We start from the raw sequence: 26447 nt of genomic DNA, 5'->3' as shown, positions 1-26447 counted from the left end.
TAACGGGATGGGTCAGCCGATGCTGCAGGGGACCCAGCTGGAGAAGGCTGCACCCTCTGGGGACCAGGGGCCCATCCTGCGCTGCTCAGCACACGCCACCCCCACCCCCACCCCGGGCTCAGCACACAAGCCCCCTGCGCTGGCTGACAGCCCCTAATGCATTTTTGATTTCACAAATATGTGCCCTTCTGATCTCGGTAAGACGGATAAAGAGACTTTAATCAGCTGCTAGGAGGAATTATGGATGGCTAATTGTGCCTGCCACCTCCATTACATCTCTGCCGCCTACGGGGCTTAGAACCATTGAGAAGGGCCCTTCCAGGCCTTCATTAGCTGCACACCAAAGGCTTCGGAAATAATTGGCCTCTACCATTTAGAAATTGGCCATTGGGCTGTAAAATACCAGCCACTGGGAAAGAAAGGCTCTTAATTCGGACTGGTGCTTTGATACAGCTTGACTCTGGTTTCAGGGCGGCTCTGGAGCTGTAATCTCTCATTAGTGCTGCGAGGAGGGGATCGAGTCCCCTCATTAGCGCTGGCCGAGCAGAGGCACCAAACCTTTCCAGGCTCCCTCTCACCTCCCATCAAAGGGATTCAGCCCACCTCTGGTTTCTCTGCCCAAGGGGTTCTCTTTTTATAATCCTCTGAAGGGAAAGCTCAGTCCTTTCTCTGGCACTACAATGGGATGTTGTCTCTTCCAGTTCATCCTTGTCTTTGGAAGAGAAGGCAAGGGCTGAGGAAAGCCAACCACTCTCCCAAGTTCAGAACATTTTTTTTTCCAGCCCTTTTTGTAGGACACTTGTGCACTGTGAAACCTTATCCGTGTCCATCCCTTGGCAGGTTTGCCCCAGGATACACAGAAAAACCTCTCCTGCAGGACCCTTTCAAGGCTCACCACAGCCATCCGTGAGGGTAAGCCCCACAGAGGGTAGGTGCAGATGTATCACCTAGCGAGCGAGCTGCCCAGCAGCTCACGTGGGGATGCTTCTTTCCCTGGTATGGATCTCTTCCCTGCCATGGCACAGATCTCTTCCGGGCCATGGCACTGCTTCTGATCCCCCACAGAGCAACCTGCCACCTCCCTGCTCCTCCTGGGACAAGGTACTTTTATTTGGAGCAGTGATCAAGGCAGCTCACAGGATAAACCTTACAGCTCTGCTATAAAAAAGAGAAGCTATTTCAGTAACAGCAACGTTAACTGACACAGCGTGGTCAGGGGCAGCCTGTGCTGCTGATCTTAGATAAGACAAAGATCTAAGTAAGTCTCAGGCTTTCAAGCAGGACAAGCCAAAGGAGACAGAGTTTTGGCTCGTGACACATCACACAATGCTGTTGGGTGCTGCCCACACCTTGGTTTCTTAAACAGTTTCTCAAACGGGCTGAGCTGCCCCTCGAGAGCTCTCTCCACTTCAGCAGTTCTGAAGGCGTTCAAAACTTGAGGAGCTCCATTTGTGTGACTGCCCCATCGGTGCTCCAAAGGAAACTCTGTGGCTTGGGATCCTGCTCTGAAGGATAAAGATGTAGGGGGAACAGGAGAGATGTGAGAATCTTCCCTGCTCAGTCTCTCTCCCCCTGTGACCGGAGGTGGAAAGAAAAGCCATTTAGCATGTTGTCTTAGCTTCATAGATATAACATATTTATTGAAAATCTTCTTCACCAACAAGGGTGAAATCATGACCAAAAATTACAAAACATGGCGGTAGTTGGCTTTATAAAAATAAACTGCAGGAGAAGTCTTACCGATGGGTACCGGTCTCTCTCGGCCCCTTCCCTCCTTCACCGGTGCCCCTTAGACTCTTCAGCATAACACCCTTCTAGAAAATTGCATTCCATCCAAAAAAAAATGCACTTGCTTTTCCTTAGCAGAGGTCCTTAAAGTGACTTTTCCCCCCCGCCCTCCCCAACAATAAATATAGAAAATAGCCTCTAAACAAATAAATTTTAGTTTGGTCAGCTTAAAAAAAAAAAGGTCCATCTTCCCCCCTCGGGATATGTAGTGACTAAGCAGCCATCTAAACAGTATTCAAGTCTTTGGTGGCTTCAGCTGCCTAAAGCTGCAGGTTTATGTACAGATGATCAGCTGAGGTCCTTTCTTTCTGTCTCTCCAGAAACCAAAGACAGTGAGATGAGGTGGGTGTGAGTCAGCAGTACGATGGGTGCCGCTGTCGCCACACCTTCACTGGGTCCATCGCCCAGGAAAGCAACTGGTAGAAGGAGGTTGGTGGTCTTTGGCAAGCGAGAGCTGTCACACAGAAGGCGTCTTTGGTGGGTGAACCTGTTGCATAAGCTGCGGTCGTTTCACGCGCGGTTTCCGTCTCTTTGGCCTGCTCTTCGCCTTGTTGATCTGCACCACGAAGAACGCCAGGACCACCATGGCCCCGAGGAAAGCAAAGACTGGGATCGTCTGTCCCACATCCTGGTTGTACCGGCCGGGCATTATACCTGGAGAGATGCAGAGGTTTGGAAGGGATTAGAGGGCACGTGAGCCACGGTGTCTCTGCAGGGTGAAAGCTATCTACCAAAACGCTCCCACTCTTGTTCGGAGACCAAACAGCTATTAATCAGATTACACTTCAGACAGGAAGATTAGCAACTGCAGACCGATTAGCAGAAGTACAACAGGATGCGAATGTTAGAGGAAAGCACCAGCATTTCCACCTTGACCTATCTGGGCCCAGGAAAATATAACCCCCGTTTCCCTGCGACACAATTTTCTGCTCGGCGTTAGAGGAGATGCAAACACTTGACTGTCATTTTACCACCAAGACATTTGTATAAATCACACCAAATCCCAGCGCCAGGAGGAAGGTGTAACACCCTGCCCAAGGCACCACTCAAACTCGTTGTGCTTCTGTGCACTCACACAAGGAGTTCTAATTCAGAGGTATCCAGTCGCAGCACCTGAGGACAGGGACTGCTGCTAACACCCACTGGGCTGAACAGCACCAAAACAAACCTTGGCTACCCAAAAAGCACCCACCAAAACCTTCCTTCCAGTATGTCGTGCATGCTTTCTTCTGAATAAACTACTCATACCCAAAAATATTTCTCTCAGGCTTCACTGGTCAGTCTTTCACAACACAGCCTTACTATTATTTGCACGTTTTCCACAACTGAACATAAACACGTGGCCTCTCTTCTGGCTGCATCACATTTGGGTTTTGTTTTTTTTCCCAAGCTTATACAAAAAGCAAAGCAAAACGGTGACTTATAAACTTTTCAGTATTTACCTCCAGGGATGTCCCATGCTCCACTTTCTCCAGGGGACAATGGTCTCACTTGGGGTCGGTTCTGTCGAAAACTGGGCAGAGCCACTTTATCAAGGTCAATTGATAGTAACTTCTGATGTTTCCAAAGGTTGCTAGAAGAAATTTGAAGACAGAGGTGTCTGCCCGCTCCACTAACGCAAAAAAAATTTGTAGGAGCATATAAAGGGCTGGTTGGAACCTACAAATAAGTCACTAGTTTGGACCCCAGTGATAATCAGATACAGTCTTTAGGTTCTGCAGTTTGCAGGTCTCCAAAGTTAAATTCAGATGCTGAAGGGCCACACTTGGCTTGGCAACTCTTTACTAACAGCTCTCTTTCTTGCACGCAGACTAGCAAAAGTTACCATCAGCAGCCCAGCAGAGCAGCGTGGGCTGCGTGCTGGCCCGTTTTCCTTCCAGCAACTGACAAGTGATCCAACAGAAGACAGAGTGAGGTGAGCTCTCCAGAAAACTCTTTCAAAGGCAAGCAGGGATGATGGATTTAAGCAAGACTGCTAGCTCGAAGTTGGGATCACTCAATCACAACAGTGAATTGCATTTTTAAAACCCCCCAGTTTCACAGTGTAGCTGTGACTCAGAACTATTCACTGAAGAGGCATTATGAGAGACAGGAGATTGAGACTGGATATAAGGAAGAAATTTTTGATGCTGAGGGTGGTGAGCCCCTGGTGCAGGTTGCCCAGAGAGGTGGTGGATGCCCCATACCTGGAACCATTCCAGGTGAGGTTGGCTGGGGTTCTGAGCAACCTGCTCTAGTTGGGGATGTCCCTGCTCCCTGCAGGGGGGTTGGACTAGATGACCTTTAAAGGTCCCTTCCTACCCAAACCAGTCTGGGATTCTATGATTATTTCCTCTTTGCAGTCTGGGATTTCTCTAGAGAAGGCATTCCAGCCATCCCTTTCAAAAGCAGATGGAACAAATTATTTTTCAGCTGAACTCAAAAGCAAAACTTCAGACAGACATATACTAACCTGGGGGCAGTTTCATTCAAAGGCTGTGGTTTGGCCCAGGACAGGTGAGGACAAGCAGGAAGGGACCGGGGTTTAGGGTCTCCCAAGTGAGCCTCAAGCACTTTGGAGTATCGATGCAGATGGTTACCTGCAACTCACAGAAGAGACAGCCTGGGTCACCAAAAGACTGGTAGGGCAGTGGTGATGGAGCTGCCAATATTCACCTCTGACTAAACAGAGCCACTGTTTGAAAAAAACAGGAGTGGGTTTACAGTAATGACACTCATAGCTAAATCCCGGTTGGAATTAACTAAATTAAACAGCCAGGCTGTGCACCTAGAGCAGGAGGTAAGCCAAGCTTTGCTGACAGCATGCAAGGCAAGACTGGGAGCCTTGTAGATGCCCCATAGCTGGTAACTAGAAAGCTCCCTAGCAGAACCAGGCATCTGAGAAGTCCTGTCCCATGAACAGAATGTTTTCTTGAGTCAAATCACCACTGTACAGTGACAAATCCCTACAGTAAGTGCTCCCTTCTAGTACAGTAACACAACGCTGTAGAGCTCACCCCAAACTAAACTTACTGGTGTATAACTCAAGGGGTCTGCCTGAGTATTCCTGAATTCCACTCGCTCTGTTGCAGGCTCTGCTTGGTAACTAAGGCTCTCACCTTCCATCCGCTCGGGCAGAGAGGAGCCTGCTCCCGACGGTGGTCGCTGTCTGTTTTCGGAATGGCTGAGGCTTGGTGGTGTCACCCCGTAGGACGTGTACTGCAGGAGGGAGTCCAGGAGCCAAAAGCAATCTGTGGATTCCACAGCCCCACGCCCCAGAACAAGATATGCGTTATGCCCCATCTAAAATGGCTTATCCTGCTGTCAGGCAGGCTGTAACAACATTGACAAACCCCCCGCCAATACACAAACACAAAAATAATCTGCTCAGTCTTAAAGTGTCATCCCCTGTGTACCACATCAGGTTCTTTTGGGGAGGAGGACATAAAACAAGAAGTCTCAAAGGAGGGAATTCCAGGTTGTGCGAGACCATCCACATCCCTGCAAAAATGATGAGTTTTTTTGGTGTGGAAACACAGGGAGCTCAGAACTTAGGATATCATATTTAAGAGGGAAATAAAGAACTGACTATTTTTTTTTAAAGACAAAATAAATACTTTGCAAGGAAAAGTAAGAGCAAGGTAGTGTTTTCAGTAGGAAGTTATGACTCATTTGCTTTCCTAACCTTAAAAAACAAGCAAAGGGGAGAGGTTCTGACTACATCCCAGCTAAAGCAGAACCTACAGCAGCTTTGGTATAGGGCAGGGTGGGAACCAATGCCACAAGAGACTTGAGTGTGCTTTCCTTTGCACTTCAACAGCACATGAACCCTCATTTTGACTCTCTCTCCTGACCCGCTCCCACCTTAATCCAAAGCTACCCCCTAACGAACCAGCAGTCCAGCCAGGGAACATCACAATTCTCTACAACTTCCATTTGCAAGAGTAGGACAATGTCTTCTCAGTTATTTCCACCACACAGCAAACTACTTTTCTCCAAACTTCTCCCCCCAGGAATAGTTGGCTGGGAATGGGAATTAATCTTCATAATCCTGGTGTCCCTTAAACCCTTACCTTTGATTTTTAAAGAGGTCAATCAGATTTTAAGGATTTATAATCACAAATGTTAGGAATTTACCTCAGTTTAAGCCACCAATGTCTCTGCAGGAGACATAGCTCCTGGTTGACAACTTAAAAGCTAATTTTAAAGGATTTCTTTAGAGCCTCCCACTTTTTTTTTTGCTTCACAAGTCACACTGAATTTAACAGCATTAGGGAGGTCACAAAGCATTGTTTTCTATCACTTAATTTAAAGCTAGGTATCTTCTCCTGTGCTCCTGCTTTCAGTAACTGACAGGAAGCACATTAGGCACCCATGTGCTTGTGTTACAGCAACTCACTGGAAGCCACCCAAGGACAGGTAAGGAGAAAGCAGACAACTTTCAAAGAAAACCAAAAAGTCTGGGAGAGAAGAAATGAGCTGCAGATGGAGAGCTCCCTCAAGCAGGATGTTCCTTCGAACTTAAGTAAACTAGGCAGGGGATGATTACATAACCCAGTATTTTTAAAAGCCAGTGACAAAAGCTTAAAAAATTACAACACTTTCAGTGGAAATGCAGAAAAAGACCTCACATATTGAATTATCCTCAGCTTCTCAAGCTACAGATCTACCAGCTTGTGCTTTACACATCCTGAGAACTAAATGAATCTCTTAAAAATTTTACAAGTCAGATCAGACAAAGTGCTAGAAAAAGGGTTTTATGAGGACCAAGCAGTGTGTAGGCAGAAAGAATGGCTTCTCTGGGAGCCACAGAAACCACATGCACACCCAACTCACACACTTGCTACCTAGAGTTACAAACAAACACTTTGAAAACCTGAACAGAAATTCCTACTCTCTGACGTATTTACACAGGCTGCTTTGTGTCAAAGTAGAATAACCTGAAAATAGCAATGCACCACTGAAATGCTGCACGTGGCCATAAATACTCACAGGAAACACTGCAAAGGGAGCAAGGCAAACATTGCAAAGGGAATAAAGCACACTGATGAGCAAACTCAAAAGATAAAAAACACTGTATTACAAAAAGATTCTGAAAATGCAACAAAGGAAAAAGTGAAGGGATCCCCTAAATGGCCTCTTCACAACTTCAGATTAACCATGTGTAACTGTTAGTGCTTTCTGGAAACAAAAACACCCCAAAGAAGCAAAAATGCCTTATGAACCAATGCTCCTCCCCCATAAAAACCCACCTCCAAAACAAGCCCCCAAAGCTTGTGGAATGGAAAAACAGGCAAAGGGGCTTATGGGGGGAAAATGCTCCAGTCTGTCACAGGACTATTTAATGTGGGATGCTCTGTTGTTGTAAGCGCACCTCACAAAATTTTCAGCAGAGCTCTGCAGAACTGAGATTAATCCCCAGTTCAGAATAGTTAGAGGGTCTCTAGCAAACATCTACCTCTGATGGGAGCTGTAAAAAACCCCAAGGACAGCTGTCAGCTCAAGGCAGCAGCTCCTCCTGCATGTCAGAGCTTACACACCTTTCTGTCGATGGCTGTCATCCAGGCAATTTGAGTCGCCGTACAACACAATTCTGCCACCGCCTTCAGAAGGAACTTGGTAAAGTCCCAAAATAGGGATGTTCTCAATGACAGCAGTCTCCTGTTTTAAAACTTCAAGACCTAAAGAAAAGCACAAATAAATTTCATAGTCTGCAAACCATCAATGGTCATTTACCTGTGAGTCAACACAGCTGACACTGCAAACCTACAAATGCAGCAATGCTGCTCTTCATGTCACAAACCATGAAAAATGTTTCCAGAACCATCCTGATGTTATAATAAAAATGACACTGCCCCAAGACCCTGATTGTGAAGTTTCTTGCTGGTACTAAAATTATTCTTTCTCTGCTGGAGAAGCAGAAAAAGAACTCACAACCTGGATTATCTGCAACATTTTCGAACAAAAAATATGAGTATTTTCAGCAATGGGTTTAAAATCAAAATGATCTACCTTACAAATTGCTTTATCTTGGTTTAGTCCTTCTGCAGAACAGTAACTCAAAAATTAGCCATTACAGTGCACGCTGCTCTTCATCAACTTATTTTCTTGCCATGCCTATCTATTCCTACAAGAACACTGACAACGGAAGTAACAAAAGAGAATACTTAGTAAGGATACCTAAGCCAAAAAAAAAACAAACCAAGCTTAAAAAAATTGTAACTGAGATAACAGATGAACAGAAAAGGTGAAAAAAGCAGAAGAACCTTCCCAATATGAATAGATGGATGCAGCGAAACCAAGAGGACACCTGGCTCTAAACCTGCCATTTCTAGCTTACAAATCCATCCAATTATTTTATCTCCTGTGAACTGAAAGCTCTGATAAACAGCAGGGTGGAAAATACCTCAATTCATGAAGGAACTCAAATGAAGTGCAGAAGCTGGTTTTAGGTTAAAGGTAAGGTTCCCTGCCTCTAAAAAAATAAGACAACTTTCAAACGCTAAGTGTTTAGCCTCCTTGAGACACTGCCTTCAGACAGGAGGAGCAAAACCCAGAGCTCTTTTTCTTTGTAAATTGCGAGGAAAAGGATTCAACAGAAAAAGCAGGTCTGGAAGGCTACTTGTCACACTCACACACTGTCTCTCTCTCTCTCTCTCTCTCTCACAGAAGGAAACACCTAAATCATCAGCACACAGCATTCCAGGGGTATCGTCTTTCCTCCAAGAGGCTCCTGTGGATCAGTTCCTTGCTGTTCCAGAATATTTCTCTGCTAGGTAATTATGTCTACTACACATCACATACAACAAACTTGCTGATCTTCCCTGGCAGCTGCTGAGTTACACCAGAAGCTATGCATGTGCTTCTGCTCACACACTCAAACCCTCCATACCCACAGACACAAACCTGACCCACAACACACTAACAGTTCCCATCATTCAGTCCTACAAGGTGCTGCCTAAAGGCCCATAATAACATCTTTATTTTTTTAAATGTCCTGCTGCCATTACAGTTCTAGATGACCATCTCACAAATTAAAGTGTATGGTAAAAGGCAAGTTATGATAAAGTATGATAAAACTAAGGAGAATGGACACGCATGGCCCACTCCTAGAGCACAAGCTTCTTGTGTGTCTAGAATTTTACCTTACAAGAGTCTATCAGGCAACATCTTATCTACCAAAATTCTCCTTACTTATAACCTTATATCAGCACAACTACCACAAAGCTCACACCAAATTTGGGAATGATTAAGGGATGTGTATAAGTAGCACTTGAAATTTGTGAGAAAGATGGGCAAGTAACACAATTATGACACAATGTCCTCCCCTCCTAAGATGCACAACACACGTATGTGCAATGTGTTCACCTACACAAACACCATAAAAGACTGCAGATGTGCACCTGGAATTTGCTATACTATGTAACAATTGTACACAGAGTCATATTGCTGCTGCCTGTGATGCATCCAACTACATGTTCTAAACAAAATTTAAAAATACCTACTCTGCCCATGTGGTTTTAGCTTTAAATGGCTTTTACACTTTTAGAGTTTTTAACTTTGTGCACCAACTCCAAAGTTCGACTTAAAACATGGAAAAAACACAAGGAAGCACATACCTTGATCCTTAAAAGTCTGTGCAATGACAATGCCATCTTCTGGAAACTTTGCAATACTGCATCCTGATGCATAATTCACTGAAAGACATCACAAAATTACAGTTTAGCCTAGGATGACACTCCCTCCTCCCTTCCCACTGTATTTCAGTGAGCTGTTAAAACAAGCACAGAAGAAAACATCCCCCAAAATGCTCTGAATTTGCCTATTTTGACTAATACATGTATTCACAGGGAAGACATTTCTAAGCACAGCTTTTGCAGACTCACCTTTACATACTTTCAAATCTTTCTGTTTAGGAGACTGCCATTACCTCTTTTAAAGATAATAAAAAGCTTAATCAAATGCCATGAGAAATGTAGTGTTTCACACTGACAGTTGTTATTTATGCTACAGAGAACATGTCTCCTTCAGTCAACACTGGTGAACAGAGTCCCAGTGCTGGTGCTTTCTCTTTTCACACATGTTTTCTGAATGAACCAGACAGAGATTTGGAAACAATGCATGAAACTTCAAATTACTTGATCAGATAAAAAGAAAGACTGGCTAGATCTACAAAGTCAGAATAAAGTAAGGTCACAGGCCTGTGGCCTAACCACAAAGTTTGAAGCCAAAACCAAACAAAACATATTAATTTCAGGGGGAACAATTCAAAAGATTAGAAGAACAGGAGTTTACAAAACATCTCGGGATGTTGTGATGCATGTCTAAATTGGTGTATTCCAACGAAAAAGTCACAATTGTCTTCCTCCAAAATTTTACATTTCCACATAATTGCAAAATTAACACCAAAGGCTTCATCTTAGCATCTAGTATTTATAGACCAGATACAGACACATTCCAACAATAGTCTTTAAATTATTAGCACCTGGAACACAAGCATAAACTGAGGACAACTGTTATCTGGTCTGAGTATTTTTCACATACAGTCTAAGAAGGACGCAATCTTTTAAGCATGCTTAGGAGACTCTTTAGGAGTGGTTCCCTCGACTCTTGCTCAATCTCATTCTCACAGAAAACTATTTTCCAAACAACACACTGTAGCCCATGCAGGCAATGACTCCAGCACTCACTTTCATGACTTGCCAAGGTAAAATCACCTTCGTACAGCCCGTCACTGAAGGCCATGTTCCAGACAGAAAGCAGGTCATTGAGAGCTGGTATATTAGCACCTCCAGTATCAGGCATCCACCACTGCCTGTAAAAATGTAACACAGTTTGTCAGTATAGAGAACATACTCCCAGTGTTTGCCTAATGAAAAATCAGTCTTCCTGCAGACAGGCTTTTTCAAAGTCACTTAAATAATGATCTACATCTCAGAGCCTTATTTAACTGCAAGGGCATGTGAGCAGCTGTCTCCCTCTGACACCAACGCTTCTGAGTCGAAGTTGTTAATACTAATGAAAAGTTCTCAGTATATCTCAGTTCCAGAAAGACTTCAGTTTGCTAGAAAGAAGTTCAGTCTTAGGCTCCTTGCTTGGCTAAGATGAGGAAAGAACAGTCATGTAATCTGCTTCTCGTTTTTCTACGGAAAGAAAAACGTTACTTGCTCACAAACTGCCAGAACAGACCTTTCTAGCTCAACACTAACACAAACCAGGCTGACAGCCAGAGTAACTGTGAAGGTCTCCATCACAACTGCTGATACTGGTTTATCTTCTCTTTATCCCATACACTGCAATGATTTCAATAATGGGCGCACAGTCTGGCGATTCTGTTTGTGAGCCACGTTTCCTGTCTATTCTGCTCCCCAAAAGTGAAAACTCATCCATTTTTCTTTGTTTGTCACTCTCCAGTTTCTCACTTCTTTTCATTGTTAATGTTCTTCTGGGCTTTAAAAGAAGATTACATTACCAAAGGAGCCTTTGCAATCACGGTAAAGTAGGCAGCTACTCTCCTCAAGCTGAAGCTGAAGGTCAGTTTTGCTCTTTAGGTAGCCCCTTCTGACAGGTAGCATGCAAGTGTTCAAGTACAGCATAACACATTTGGGTTTTTTAGGGTAATACATGCATAAATGTCAATTCTGTGACATTTTATTTCCCAAAGAGCTGACAAAAATCAGTACCTTGTGTTTTCATCATAAAATTTGACTTTTCTCATCACGGATGTGTTGTACCAGTCACTAAAGACTATAAGTGAAAGTCCGTTATCAACATCCCTCCTCAGCTTGGTGATCTCTTCAGGAAAATACTCTTCCTCACTGTCCACCATCAGTAAAGTCCCTGGGTATGAAAGCAAAAACAAGAGCTCAGCAGGCCGTTTGCTGCCGTGTTACTGTTACTCACACAACCCATGCAAAAGTCAACACAAGCTCCTACTTTTCACAGTACCTGGTCTACGTGCCCTGCTCCAGCAGATCACCTAAGGAAGTCACATTTAAGGATGGCCAATATAAGACAATTCAGTTTATAAATACATCAAAAAATGAGTGTGGCAGCACAGTATGTTTTCAAGGGTGTAACAACTCGTGTTTTTGTGGTCTCATGAACTCAGTACCTGCATACAGCAGGTGTGTATTTTGCAGTTTAGTCTCACACAACTGCTGCAAAAACTGAGCCAAACTGTGGCAGAAGAGGACAATCAGGAGATTCTTGAAAACTACAGCTGCATTTCAGCAGAGCTGACCAAAGCACCACTGCCACTTTCACACAACCCTCTCACACTGCTGTGAACAAGCAAGCACAGCCTTCTCTGCATCACTGAAAAACACAACCAGAAAAATACACTTTCATTCCCTGAAAATACATTTAGGCTTTTAGACTGCTTCGAAATATCAAGTAATTCTGTTTCTTCACTTTCAGAATGCCCAGAGAGGTGGTGGAGTTTCCATCCTCAGAGACAAGGCAAATCTCAACAGGATGATACCCGAGGGAATCTGATAAACCACTGATGCCCTGTGTCTCACAATCTTGCAACCAAGCCAGTTTTACAAATCAGGTAGCCTGTGTTTGGAAAGCCCTCTGTTAAAAATCCTGTGGAAACCATGGATGATGGCAGCACACACCCTCACCAAGTTTGCAGGCAATACCAGCCAAGGAGAAGTGGCAGATGGACCACAGATCCCTGCATTTTTCACCCCTCACTTCATCCCATTGTGGAAATTCTGGAAACCTAACGCTGCTTCCTATCAACCATAAAACTGGTGGTCTCCCAGGAGAAACTATTTTGCTGCATTTTTAAGGGCTGTCATTCCTGTATCCTCTTGCACACTGACTGAACTCAAAAACCAATGGTGAGATACTTACTGAAGAATCAAGGTAAACAAAAGATTGCTACTGGCAACATTTCCAGAACCAGAAAACTGTCAGGAGGATGCACCCTCACTTTACAGCCCACTGAAGAACATCACAACCCAGAAGAGAAGAGGGTTGTGTTGGAGCATGTCATGGTTAAATAAAGAGGTACACTGGAGCAGAAAAGAGCACGGACTGCTTGGCTTGTCTCTTGCCTGGCAAATCTACCAAACCTCCTTCCTGATGAACACAGAAGAAACAAGCCACACAGTGCTTTGATACGGCATATGGTTGGATGGAATATTTTCCCCACTCTTTTATCTATCCACAAAGATCCACATCTTAAAATGCCACTGCTGAGGAAAAAAAACAGCCACTGAGTGGACACTTCCCTACAACATTTTTTGTCTTCCAAAAACCAGGTGATTTTAGGAAGAAGTTAACACTATAGAGAACAAAATAATCAACTCGTGCTTACCATACTGACTAGCATCAAAACATGTAAACGGGGAGCCAAGAACCTCAACAAAGTACCCCATGCTCCTTAGGTGCTGGTACATGTCCCTGAAGTTTGTGTGGATATGGTCACCATTCCTTAGGAAAAGAGAAAAATGTTGAAGACATTTACAGCCAGCACAGAGACATCTGATTTAACCCTCTAATCATAGACTAATTCCTAGTTTCCTTTCTAAAAGGTCCTTTTTTTTCCAATGGTAACCTGCAGTTTTGCAAGCACCATCTCCTCTTTGCAATATTCTTCACACATCAGCACTGGTTCCAAGTGCTACAGAGAGAAGTCGGTTATACGGTCAAAGCTGGAGATTGAGCATGTTACTTTCAAAGCACGATCCTACATGTTTGCATCACACTACAGAGAAACACTGCTCCTCACAGAAACGCTAGGAAGAGCCATTTTAACTACTAACTGGGACAAGCAGCACACAGGACCACTTGTAAGTAACTGCTGAAACTCAGCAGAGAATTCCTGTCCTCTTGCTACACCTGCAGCTCCAAGTAGCTTTCCAAAAGCCTATATCTTGGCCGCTGACACAATCAGTTCTCACTTAGACGTAGTTGCACAGTTCTGCCCATGGATGGTTTCCCTCTCCATCAATGTAAGAACAGGTCAGCTGAGCCTCACCCTGCTTCAAAGACAGCTCTCAGCAGACAAGGGGTTTGTTCTTTGCAACTCAGCCTTCCAAATTTCTCATGTTTTTTTGATAAGCGAATGCTGAAGCAGCTAATAAGGTGCTCCCCTCAACTTTCTGGGAGAAATTAGGGCAGAAAACTAATACACTACACTTTGAAAGCCAAACAAAAATCTGTGTCTTAAATGTGCATTTTAAAAGCTTTTAATTTGATATGGTGAATAAAGCCATAGAGCACCAAGAAAAAATCCTGCACCAAAAGCATGCAAAGTCCAAGTGCTTTTCATGGATTTCTTAGAAAAGATGCCACACTGAAAAAGGCCCAAGCTCCCTGCCACGCAGTAAAGTTGTCCCATATCATTAACACACAATCCAGAAATACTAATTTAATAGAACCTGAGATAAATACCAATCTAATGGATCATTCTTCATCCTCAAATTATCCCTGGGGAAGTATCCGGGTGGATAACGGAGATTATGATACTGATCCCAAAGGACTCGCTTACTCCGAGGTGGAGTAGGGATAATCTTCACTTTTATTGGAAGCTTCACCGTTGAAGTCTGCTCTGCACCATTCTTAGACTGAAGGACAGAACAAACTATAGTGAAATCCTTTTTCCCCCCAGGAACACTCACCATTTAACTGTGGATTGTAAAAGACAAAAAAACCCCAAAGGAAGTATCAAATCTACTTTCAGCCACCAGTACCAGCTCTGGAGACAAGGAGATGATTTTTTCCTTACATTACTGTAGTATTTTTGTCTGCATTTCACAGTTTATATTTATGTTCAGAACATAAAATACTTAAAATGTGGTACAGTTGTAATTTAGCTCAATTGTTAAAAACCTTAAACACTTCTCAGGAACAAGCAGCATGGTTCTAGAAGAAATATGTTTAACTAATCCCTTTTTCAAAACACATGAGTTAGAATTCACAATAAACAAATGAACTCATGAAATCAGTCTCAAAGAGAGGTTTTCCGATTCCAGAGCATTTCCCATTTGCAGGTTAATCCTGCTCTCAGCTCTTCAATTTCCTGATCCCAATCTAATTTATGCTTCAAATGATGGGATCAGAGCAACTCCTTAAAAATAAACCTATCTGTATATCAGAGAGCAGTTGTAGTAACTATTAAAACAGAAAACCCCAAATGCAAAGAACTTACTTCATTTTCTGCAGGGGATGATACGGTGATCATAACATGACCTTGAGCAATGCCTTCCCAAGATGCTGCCTTCTTTGCTACAGAGATGGAAATTGCTAAGTATCCAGACCAAGGCCACAAGACAGGGGAATAGGAGAAAGCCACTTCGATATTATCCCCATTTTGGGGGAGATAGGGTTGCCAGTCTGGCTGTGAAATGAAAAACACAGAACACTGCTAAAACAGTACTTGCACTGACTAATTTTTGCACGCACTGTCTTCCTCTGCACAAAGAAATAACAGATTTTAGTTTTTCAGAAGGTTATGTCAAATTTGAAGATGTTCATGAAGCCCAAAAGGTTGGTGTTGTGTCAGTGACTCAGCCTAATCATGACAGCCTTAACGATCTGACAATGGGCTTTTCAGAGGCAGGACTCTCCAAGAAGCTACCTCAACAGCCCGCACTTGTGGTTTTGGGGTCCTGTGCAAAAATTTATTGCTAAGAAGACACAACTTCCTTTCAGTACCAAAGCTAATGCTCTAACAGCTGCAGGTGAATTGTGTCAGCTGTACCTGAGTATTACCACAAGCCAATGATGTTGGTTAAGAGCTCCAGTGCCCTTTAATGTAAGCTTAAATCTAAACCAGAAATCAGGATTCCCTGCAAGGTGCTGACATTAAACTCACTCACATTAGCTAGCATTTTGGGAAAAGTGCCTTATTTACCCTGTACCAATTCCCAAATTTGTTCTACATTTAAACTTACTTAAAGCTTGATTAATATATATATCAAAAACCTGCCTAGTCAACAACATGCTCAACATCACTAGTGTAAAAGAACAGGTTTTGCAGCAGACCTTGGTAAGTCAATATATTTAGGTCATTCTGACCCATAGAAGCAGCATAATTTATGACGTCAGGATCCTTTACTGAGATTGCTTATGCTCCAGACTGAAAAAAAAAAAAAACAAATGAGGCAAAGCTATCCAGAAAATTTTAAATACCATCAAAGAACACAAAGAAATCTCTAAGCACCTGTCAATTCAAACTAGTTTTACAAAGAGAAAATGCTACACACCCTTTGAAAAGTTGTAGGCAGCTTGTGCGGAAAAAATCTTACTAACCTGGGTGCGTCGTTTAAAACCAAACATTTTGCATCTCTTGCTCTCAGCAGTAAGAAATCTGATTCATTCTATGAAACTCACAGCTAAAATAGTATTTTCTGGGAAGTTTTTAGTAACGTTAGTACTCAAGACTCAGAACAATGTTAAGTCTTACCTTGTCGACAATTCTCCCAGTGACTCCCATACCGTTAAGGATAGTAACATTAACAATGGTTGGCATCCCTCCATAATATATGGGCTGAGAACAATAGGGCCACATGTAGGGACATTCTGTCAAGTCAATATAGCTTGGACTCAAACTGCAGCAGGATGGAGGAGGTAAAATTGAAATAAACTAAATCAATAAACAGAAGAACATGCCACTATACACAGCTATGAAAAAATGAGATAAAACATACCAGCCATAACTGTTCTATAAAGCTCTTGCCTTGCTTCCCAAATCTGCCCCCAAATTTTCTTCTCTCCTCTGTATTTTTTTAAACTTTCACGCACCCCAAAAAGAAATTTTTTCAAGAGTGAGAATGTTCTTCTTCTCAAAAGTTAAAATTTAAATACTTTTCCATTTTGTTCTATGCTATATTCATTACATCTGAGGTTAGAACAGAAAGTAAATTTAACTCACACAGACACTCCAGCCCCTACACTGCTGTAATTTAGTCAGAAAACACTTTGATTTTTCTATTCTCTTGTCAAAATTCATGCCTCAGGATTACCTAGGATCTGTGCAAGCTCCCACTGTTGCACAAGTGCAGACTGCTCAATTGAGTTACATGTGCAACATCTGCTCTCTTAAAAGAAATACAGCAGATTATAGTGTTTCATTAATTAATTGAGAGTTAAATTAACCTGGCCTGTGGTTTATAGCTGTTGAGGATCTGATAAGCTCTCAGAAGATCCAGCTTGCCATGTCCTTGTTCAAACATGTTGACTCCAGGAAGTCTACGTGCTGATGCAATAAGTGCCTGCTTCATGCTTGCTGGATTCACCATTTCACGCTTCTGAACTGTGCTGAAACAGGAACCAACAGATGACATTAGGTGGCCTTTATTTCCAACTAGTCCTGTTTACCATCCTGCCTTAACAGTCATTTAGTTTAGAGAAAATACAATCAAAAACCAGTTTGCTACAAGTAACGTGTTTCCTTCATCTTTGTCTATTGCTAGTTGATTTCTTTCTGGAACAGATGAAGATGGACAAGTTTCAGACACATTTCTCTTAAAAACTAATCTTACAGAAAATTGTCTCCTTACAATGGGCTCCCTGACCAGCAGTCATTACAATCAGGGCAGTGACTCTGTAACGTGCTGCTATCTTTCAGAATACGACTCTTCCAGAGGGGGAAAATAGCTCTGCTGTTCAAAGAAAAACACACCATTTTATGGAGGAAATATGATGGCGGCTTTGAATGTTTGGTGCGTTTCCCAAATAAAGGTTCCTCTCATCTTTACGAAGTAGCAATGACAAAGCACAGACTTGCAACTCCCAACTTCCTTTCAAGTTCTTCAGTGTGCAACAGATGACTTACACAACCAGGTAAGAGCCACAAACCCCTAAATCCTATAAAATGTATAAGTACTTAGATAATTATCTGCTCCAGGTGTCTACTTTGAGCAGCTGCTCCTCTACAACATAACTGACAGAAGCTCAGCAATTCAAGATGATTAAAAAATGTGACAAAATTACTCTGTAGTACTCTTCTCCCGAGTTATATTTTCAAAGACATAACTATGCAAAACAGTCCTCAAGTCTTTCCCAGGAAACTCAGAGCTAGTCGTACAAGGTAGTATCTCAGGCAGAAGAACTCTGACTTTATCCTCTGAGTTTGTTTTCCTACATCGAAATACAATGTAGTTTTATTTGCTAGGTTTCTTTATAGGGCCTTTTATGACCCTCCTGCATCAGCATCTTTTTAGAGGTTTTTATTTAAGACTTACCTCACTAACAAAGTAACAGCACCTGCCACCACAGGAGATGCTACGCTTGTGCCGGAGAGCGAGCGGCATCCTCCTTTCATACCAGAACCTCTCACCCCAGAGCCATAGGTCACAATATCAGGCTTCACTCTACCGTAACCTCCAGGCAGCTCCTGTGAAAGAAAACAGATGGATTACTGCCCTAACACATATTCAACACTGGTTGCTTCATTTGGGCATTCAAACTAACTGCAGGTCATTCAGAAGTAAAATAATTAACTACATTATCTGAGGTTTATCACCATGGAATAGCAAATAACACCTAAAGAAGGACTCAAGCTGTTTAGGACAAGTTCTCAGTGTTCTAACATCAACATTACTGTGGATTGCTCTAGTATCTATGCTAAGCACATAGATAACTGTCACCCCAGCTCAACAAGCAAGTGCAATGTTATCTGTAGTGACTGAAAATCCCAAGATTTTTAAACTAAAGGAAGGAGAAGAGCAGCCCTTCCATTTCTGCAGATTTAACTATAAAGGCAAGTCCTCAACATAACTCAAAAGGCATTGGACATTTTACAAATAACAATGTCAATAGCAGTTGAGAACAATGATGAGAAATCTTGCAAAGAACATTTAGCTTCTTGCTAAAAGACTTACAATCTCTGACTGTTCTGATCTTTGATGAAATCTTTTATCCCTGGTTACTCCAACGCGGGTTTACCCCTTCAAAAAAGGCTCCCCTTCCAAGGCCCTTATTTTGGTTGCAGATGCAGCTGGCCATAGTCAAAGCATCTTACCCAAGTGGTCATTCCCCTAGATGAAAAGCGAGCTATGTTATCTTCAAAATCAATGCCACCTACTCCAATCACATCCATCTGGTCAGCAGGGTTATTGAGAGTCCTAGAACAAGTTGGGAGATAAGAAGATGGAAAAAAAAACAAGACACAGTCATAAATTTATCCTGATAATGGACATGCTGCCATCAGATTTTTGTCACACACTTTAACCTCCACAGAAAATGTTTTGGTCCTACTCATCACACTTACCAGTAAGAGCAACTTTGCATGCAGTTAGTAACTAACTCAGTAACTACCAAACCATGTATCTTGAGGACAAAGCAATATCTATTTTCAGGCATTTATTTTAGAAATACACAACTGATTGTTCTGGCCTTATCCTTTCTATATTTCTTAAGCCCAAGATCAGTACTCAGAAGATGGCTGCTCACACTAACAGAGAAGTGCCATCTGGAAGTACTGTCATTCTTCTTTTACTGACTTTCCACTGTTTCAATGAAAAATATCTAGCCAAGTACTTCACAAATTGCTGTACTACTACAGCAAATGATAAAGACAGTGGAAAGTTCTTAACTCATGTACTTCCTATAAACAGATTACAGCAAAAAGGAGGAGGGAAAATTTCCTGATCAAGCACAACTACTGCCAAACACATATAATAACGATGTATTTGCTTTTCATTGAAGTGGTCCTTGAAACTTACCCATACAAAGGGCCATCATTGCCAATAGCAGAGACCATGATGACGTTGTTAGCAGTCAGTTCCCATACCTACAAAAAGAACGCTTACCATAAGGCTCTGCCACCAAAAAAGAGACTTTTCTAAGAGACATACACTCCATAGGGCCTGACATAAGCAAACTATTAGACTAACCCCTCTTTCTTACTGAGACTCATAAAACACATCTCACTGGTATATTCAGTATTAAGCTCCAGAATTTCTTAAGATTACGTGACCAAAAACTCGGGCTTAATAGCAACACTGCTGATAGTGCACATTTAGGTTACACCAAAGGAAAAACTCCTGCCTGTAACAGCACTCCAGGTGCCAAACTCAAGTTATTCTCAATCCCCCCTCAGGAATACTCTGGGGAGAGTAGTGAAGTCACTGTCAAACTAAATTTCAATGTAGGCTATCATAAAAGAGAACACGAAGAATTTCTATGCCTCAAATCCTTAATAAGCCTTTACAAATAAAAACTTCATCCTTGTTTAAAATGTAAATTAATTCACTTAGTGCTTTTGAAGGACAGATGAATAATTCAGGGAACCATGACATTTACAAAGACAAAAATCTAATTCTGTCTCATCCTGGATCAAATCTCTTTGCACACAGCTGAAACAACTACCTGTACTTTTAACTTATTTGTTCTTAATTTGCTGCTAAATTCACACTATACATATTTTTAGCATGAAATAAATTAACCACGCAGAGATTTAAAAAAAACCAAGGGTCGATTTCAGTTCTACTTGGTTAAGAGCCCAGCACAGACAGCATTTTGTATACAGGTGTGCTTCTGCAGCTCTGTGAATATTTGAGTTGTTTAAAATCCACTCCTTAAATATATTCCTAAAAGCCTGTACACTGTAAAAAATTTTTCTCGCTTAAGTGGAACCCCACAGAAATTAGCAGCAGCACCAGAATCTGTCAGCAGCAGCAAACAAGTAGCTCTGCAAGTCCAGCCTTCATGTGAGGGATATAAACACCACGACCACTTTATTTCCTCGCACTAACCTTGTCAACAAATGGATGATCCATGAAGTCTGGTCCACCAATACTTAGATTCAATACATCTATCTTCTTTAAAATTGCATAATTAAAGGCATCCAAAAACCAAGATGTATATGAGACCTATGTAAGAAAGAGGGGGGGGAAAGCTATCATTGGAAAATCCAGCAATTCCCTGACAATAACAGACTTCAGAGAGAGCGGAGAAACAACACCAAAGCCAAGCACAAAGCTGACAACGGTCCCCTCGTATTTCTGGGGCTCAGTACGTGAATGCCTGCTCCAGCATGACACAGGTTAGCCTTCCACACATTATTTCTGAAAAATATACCAGATTTGCAAACTGTAAGACATCCTGTAGTTGCTTACAGATAGAAAGATATATTCTTCTCACTTATAGAAGAAAATATGTCAACATATACAAGTACCTGCAATATTCCCAGAGGAGAGGATGAATATAGCATTAATCTGGAAAGGCAGAAATTGAAATGCATGTAAAATACCTACCTGGTTATTGGTGAACACTCTAAAAATGTGCAGTTCTGCATTTGGAGCAAATCCCTGGCATTCTCTCATGCTGGCTATCACACCTGCTACAAAAGTCCCATGGCCTAAACCTATCACAGGGAGAAGGAAACAAGCTGTTAGAAGACAAAGTATTTAATTGTCAAGGATTTGTACTCTTAAACACTGCCTATAAGAAAAACATCATCACTCTAGCAGACTTTACAACAACTTGCAAACACCAGGTTCAAACCTAGTCTTCTTGAATCATATTTTTGCTGCTGGGTTCACTGGGGCCAGAATTTCCAGCATTGTGTACCCAGACAACCAGCTGATGAAATTCAGAACGACACACTCTCCAGTTTATCCACTCCTGATTGCTACCAATTAAATCAAGAGCCACACAAAGCAGTTGTGAGAGAAAAACATTATTTTGGGAAACAGAAGTCACAAGGCCACTGTACTTTCACATAAACTTCTTAGAAGACGTTTATCCTGACTTTACAATAACTGCATTTTGTTAAGGATGAACAATGAGACAAGAAAACACTTTTTTCCCCTCTCCTCCAAAAATAATCTGAGCTTCTGCTTTATTGGACTGCCTCCCTTGTATTTCTGTGCTCCAAATCTGCCTGTCCAGCAGCCATCCAGGCACAGAACTAATAGAACGTGCTACCAAAAGCAGGTGCTCCTGTGCAAAGAAATACTACACAGGATAAAGCTATGGAGGTGCACATGATTGAGCAAGATACACATATACCTTGAAGTCTAAAGGGATTAAACTGCCAACTGACTCACTGACCCAAGCTGTATGAAATTAATAACCTGTGAAAGCCTATGGTCAGGGCAAGTTAGTGTCGATGTATGAAAAGAAAACACAAACATATTGCAGAAAATAAAAAGTTCTTTGGAATGTTGATGGGCATGAGCCAGCACAAAGTTTGCTGATGAAAACTATATAGAGTAGAAAAACTTTACAGGAAGGTGTCAAAACTCCAATTGGTTTGGACTGCACAGTAAAGGCGACCAATGCTCTCCCTCCTAAGTATGGAAATATGTAACCACTGTGAAGCAGAATAATATGTAAAAAGGAATTGGAAAGAAACAGCTTTGTGGGATTTACTCTCACCCCCACCTACTCTGACAATGTATTTATGCCTGCATAAAGTCTTCCTGCTCTGACATTTTTCAAGTGCTATGATGAAATATCCCATACGATTTAAAGGAGACTTACGCAACGCTCTCCTGAAACCTTAACACACTTTGCTGCATTTCCTCCGTGTACAAAGTGCTTGGGACACTGCAAAATTAAGCTTAAAATCTCACGAGAACAGTTTCAACACGTTAGCACCACAGCAGCAACAGCAGTTTTACAATGGAAAACAGAACATGCCAGAATCAGGAAATGTTGAAAAACTGGGCACAGTAACTCACCGTCATCCAAGGTTCTCTCGTTAGTCCAGTTTGTTCTCTCCTTTACATTTTTGAAATGTGGATGTTTCTCACTCAGCCCAGTGTCAAACACTGCTACTCTTACACCAGCACCTAAAAACAGCATCACTCTGCTGATTCAGCTTTGCAGAAAATCTATTCTACCAAGTCACAGAGAGCTTCTATGGCTAATGTAGCATGACATGCACAAGCTCAGGGAGTTACAGATCTTACAGAAAACATATTCCAACTCAGAAATTCAACTACACACCATAAATACAACCAATTTCTTGTAAGTACAGTACATTCACAGAGAAGAACACTCCATAGGTATACAATGCATCTCAAAACAAAGTATCTCTCAATCGTTCCGGAACTGGCAGCCAATGAGGGATTAACACACAGGAGCCAATTAACCTTTCCTTACACTTCCCTAGTTTTTCTAAGACGATAATTGTTCAAAGCCAAGACAAAAGCAGACCTGTGTAACCCATCTGCCAGAGGACATCTGCCTGCAAGGTCTGGGCAACTTGGCGAGGGATGGCTCTCAGCAAACGCCTGCTGGAGTGTCGACCTGTTGCGTGCCAAAAGCCAGAACCTAGAGAAAGACTTGCTCTTCTCAAGGGACGAGATGATTGCCATTTTTGAGTCCACCTGGTTTCATTGCAGTGCAACACTGGATCAGCTGTGCAGAATGAGGGTGAAGAAAAGAAAAAAACAATATGAGGGAAACCACAAAAGATTAGCTTTTCATGCAAATATACGCATCATATTGTTGTAAGAAAAGTTTTAGATGAGTGAGCATCCATTCTCTCTGATCAAAATCAGTAAAAGCTCCTGGTTTATCTACTAGGGATCCAGGGTCAATAGTGTCTTGTAAGTAACTGCTGCAAAAGAAACATTTCTGTGCTGCAAATGGAATTGTTGCTATGCTTCAGCAAAGGTATGACAAGATCCCAATAGCTTCATAGGCAATAGAACAGATGTCTGTAAATTAAAGAAAAACTGTCGGGGGCTTCTCATTTGTGTAATGCTAAGCTGATGGTCTGAAGTAAGGCCGAGAAGACTTTTCCAAAGGAGATCTCATGCAACCACACAGAAAATGACTTACTCTCTGAGTTTCGGAAGACCTTCCGCTGAGGTGTTACACGCTTGATGTTTGGATGATCTTCCAGTGTCAGTACTCCATCTTTCTGCTTCTCGTTGATCTGAATAACTTCAAAATCACTAGGATAGTCGCTGGCTGGGTTGTTGCGAGGTACAATCCTCCAGTTCTCAATATCACTACTTTTTAATGCACTTGAAATAAATTTACTTCTAGCTTTAGCTGTGAAGTATCCATTAAAAGCCACAATATACTCTGGAACAAGAGCACAAATTATCACAATTGATGTTAAACCATTACTTGAGCATTTCACACTGCAAAGGTCTGAATAGTTATTTTTTCCTTCACCTAGAACAAATAATAACAATTTGAGGCAACTTTTTGCTGCTTTTAGAAATCCACAATTTATTTCAGCCCTACACAATGCTTTTTATTATTATTATTTTGCATCAAGAAACTAGCAATATTTTAAATCAATAAAACTGGTAAGTTGCTCAAATTGATAGAAACTTTTGAAAGGAAGGAAGTATTGTAAATATCACGTAAAGGTGAAATGATGGGGGGGAGCAGGGGAGAGGGAACAGACTTGCTGTCATATCCAGCAGTACAAACAACGGCTTGATAGGCCAATTCAATTAGCTTCTTGACATGTGTGATTTTTCAAGACCTCTAACCTCTACATGGTGATGAGTTTTAGTGCAAACTACTGACACCAAGTATGAGCCACACAACTCTCTCTTTCCCCACCTTTTCCTTCTCTTGTTTTTTGAATCTTGCCTTCAGCTAAACCAAGAACCTTTGAAAAAGTGTTTCTCTTTCTGAATATAGTTTAGCAGACCATGTTTCTACAGAAACTCTCTGAATTGCACAAACACCACAAATCAGTAACATACACTTGAACAGGGATACGCTTTTCACAGGGATTTTTTTTTGCTACTGCTTAACTCTTTATTACCATGCTCCACGACTGTCGAAGTGAATTCCACTTTCAAAGTAAGGCGAGAACATCCAGGACATATGTGAGCCTCATGAGAGGAATTCTCTAGTCTGGTACCGCAGTGTTTTTTGCCACAGAGTAAAATAACAACCAGAACAAACCAGATGTTTGCAAACTTCATGGTCACAGAAGAAAATGGTTTCATGCCAAAAATTACATATATTCAAATCTCAATTTTCTTCTTTATAAACTAGTTCATTTTTGTTTCCGTAAACGTTGCTTTCACTGTGCTGATCAACTGGATATTCTTAAAGCTGTGTCCAAAATAAGTTGAGATTTCATGGTCTTTTGAGGTAAAGCCTTATAAACAGGCTCATTTCTTTCTACGCTTCTTCTCCATTTTGTATTAAAGGGTTCAGTCACTCGGGATGTGTTAGCTGAGTCCTGTACTCCATTTCTGATGGCAAAGTTAACTCTAGAAGAATTAGCAAAGCTGACTGCAAGCCAACCTGTAAGGCAGGGCAATACAGAGCATAATTAGATACCATTTGTGCAAATGTATAGCCTGAAATCACAAAATACAGACACTTTTGGTGGTAGGTATTAGAAATTGTATGTAAAAGTTGTTTATATGCTTCATTTAGTAATTTTTCACAAACACTCAAGCCTCTTCCTTGCTCACCCAGAGCACTTGTGGAACACTTGGGCATTAACCTGACAACTGAATAGGCAACAATGACAACCAAACTCAACCACTGTGTAAGGGGAGCAAGGAGAACAAAATGACATGCCAGGACCGCAGCAAGGAAGTAGTAAAAGTGCAAAATAAAATATCAACATGATAAATAAAATGTGTCAACAGAAACTTAAAAAAAGTATAGTGGCTTTTTTTCCAGTCAAAAATGCGGCATGTAGAAATTCTGCTACGGTACGTCTTTTTTACACAAGGAGAATCAAATTCAAACTCTATGCCAAGGACTAGTAAGGACAACAGATACTACAGGAAGCAAGCCTGCATTCCGTGTGCTTGGAAATCAGCATGAGAAAAGCCTTTCACGATTTTCTTGAGGTGGAACTTGTGTTACCACAACTTAGGCACCTCAAGAAAATAAGGGCTGGGATTACAGATGTAAAAACGTGAAGTTAGAAGTGTGGAAAGTGTTTTTCGTGTGAAAGGGAATTTCTTCCTTTTGTGTTCCGAAATACAGGAAACATTTGAGAAAAAATGAAATTTAAATTCCAAATGTTTAACCAGAAATTGATAGATGAAAGGCCATAAAGAGAAACATTTTTGTCTGGCCTGTGACACCACGTATTGAAGCAGAGCAGAACAATATGCTGCTGCAGAGACTGGGATTGAAAAGCAGCTTTATCAGGGGACTCGTGCTATTTAGGAGAGTGACAGGCTGAACTCACAGCACAACAGAAGGGATCAAGTCTGCATGACAGCTGTCATTTCATTTTTATTTCACTTTATTTAGCATTCTTGAGTATTTCTTTGTAATAGGGACAGAATTCCCCCTATTCCTAGCTGACAACACCATGACAGATTGTGAACCGCCTGTAATTACAGTCTCTTCCTCACCCCTGAACTAGATACCGTTTCAGTGCCTTGACTGCTGATCTTGGCTGAGTTCTACCTGCCTTATCATTTTGTTGGCTAATAACGCCTATAGCAATAAAATAAAAAAAAAAAACAACTGCACAAATAAGCAAAATAAACATTCTTGTGGCTGATAACAGATTATATGTAAGCATAATGCTGAAATATGAGGAGCAGAAGAACAGCAAGCTCACAGCTGTATTCTATCTCATACCCTTACCGTGTGGAGTAAGTTTCTGGGTTGGCACCCAAACTTGCCAACAGGTCCAGCCCCTAGCACAGCCACGCCGGGCCCCAACCCCCGGTGTCCCGAGGCGAGGGTACGGCAGAGGAGCGCCGGGACCCGCGCAGAGCTCGCCGGGGCCCAGAGAGCGCCGCGGCGCAGGCCAG

General features: G+C 41.9%; 1 protein-coding gene across 1 annotated transcript; it reads right to left on the bottom strand.

Moving 5' to 3' along the window:
- Positions 1–1790: 1790 nt before the first annotated feature.
- Positions 1791–24967, bottom strand: MBTPS1 (membrane-bound transcription factor peptidase, site 1). Its single transcript, XM_008938577.1, has 22 exons — positions 24473–24967; positions 23524–23772; positions 22894–23097; positions 22416–22526; positions 20985–21094; positions 20484–20600; positions 19452–19519; positions 18749–18851; positions 17970–18121; positions 16882–17043; positions 16190–16334; positions 14933–15121; positions 14176–14348; positions 13097–13212; positions 11451–11607; positions 10458–10582; positions 9387–9464; positions 7308–7448; positions 4887–5018; positions 4241–4367; positions 3231–3361; positions 1791–2442 (listed from the first exon to the last, which is right to left on the bottom strand). The coding sequence occupies exons 1-22, from the start codon at positions 24657–24659 to the stop codon at positions 2246–2248; spliced, it is 3174 nt and encodes a 1057-aa protein (XP_008936825.1). The 5' UTR covers positions 24660–24967; the 3' UTR covers positions 1791–2245.
- Between the last annotated feature and the right edge of the window lie 1480 nt (positions 24968–26447).

This window comes from Merops nubicus, unplaced genomic scaffold, assembly GCF_000691845.1.
Source record: "Merops nubicus isolate BGI_N331 unplaced genomic scaffold, ASM69184v1 scaffold50774, whole genome shotgun sequence".
NCBI lineage: Eukaryota > Metazoa > Chordata > Aves > Coraciiformes > Meropidae > Merops > Merops nubicus.
This window is presented reverse-complemented; position numbering and strand designations above follow the sequence as displayed.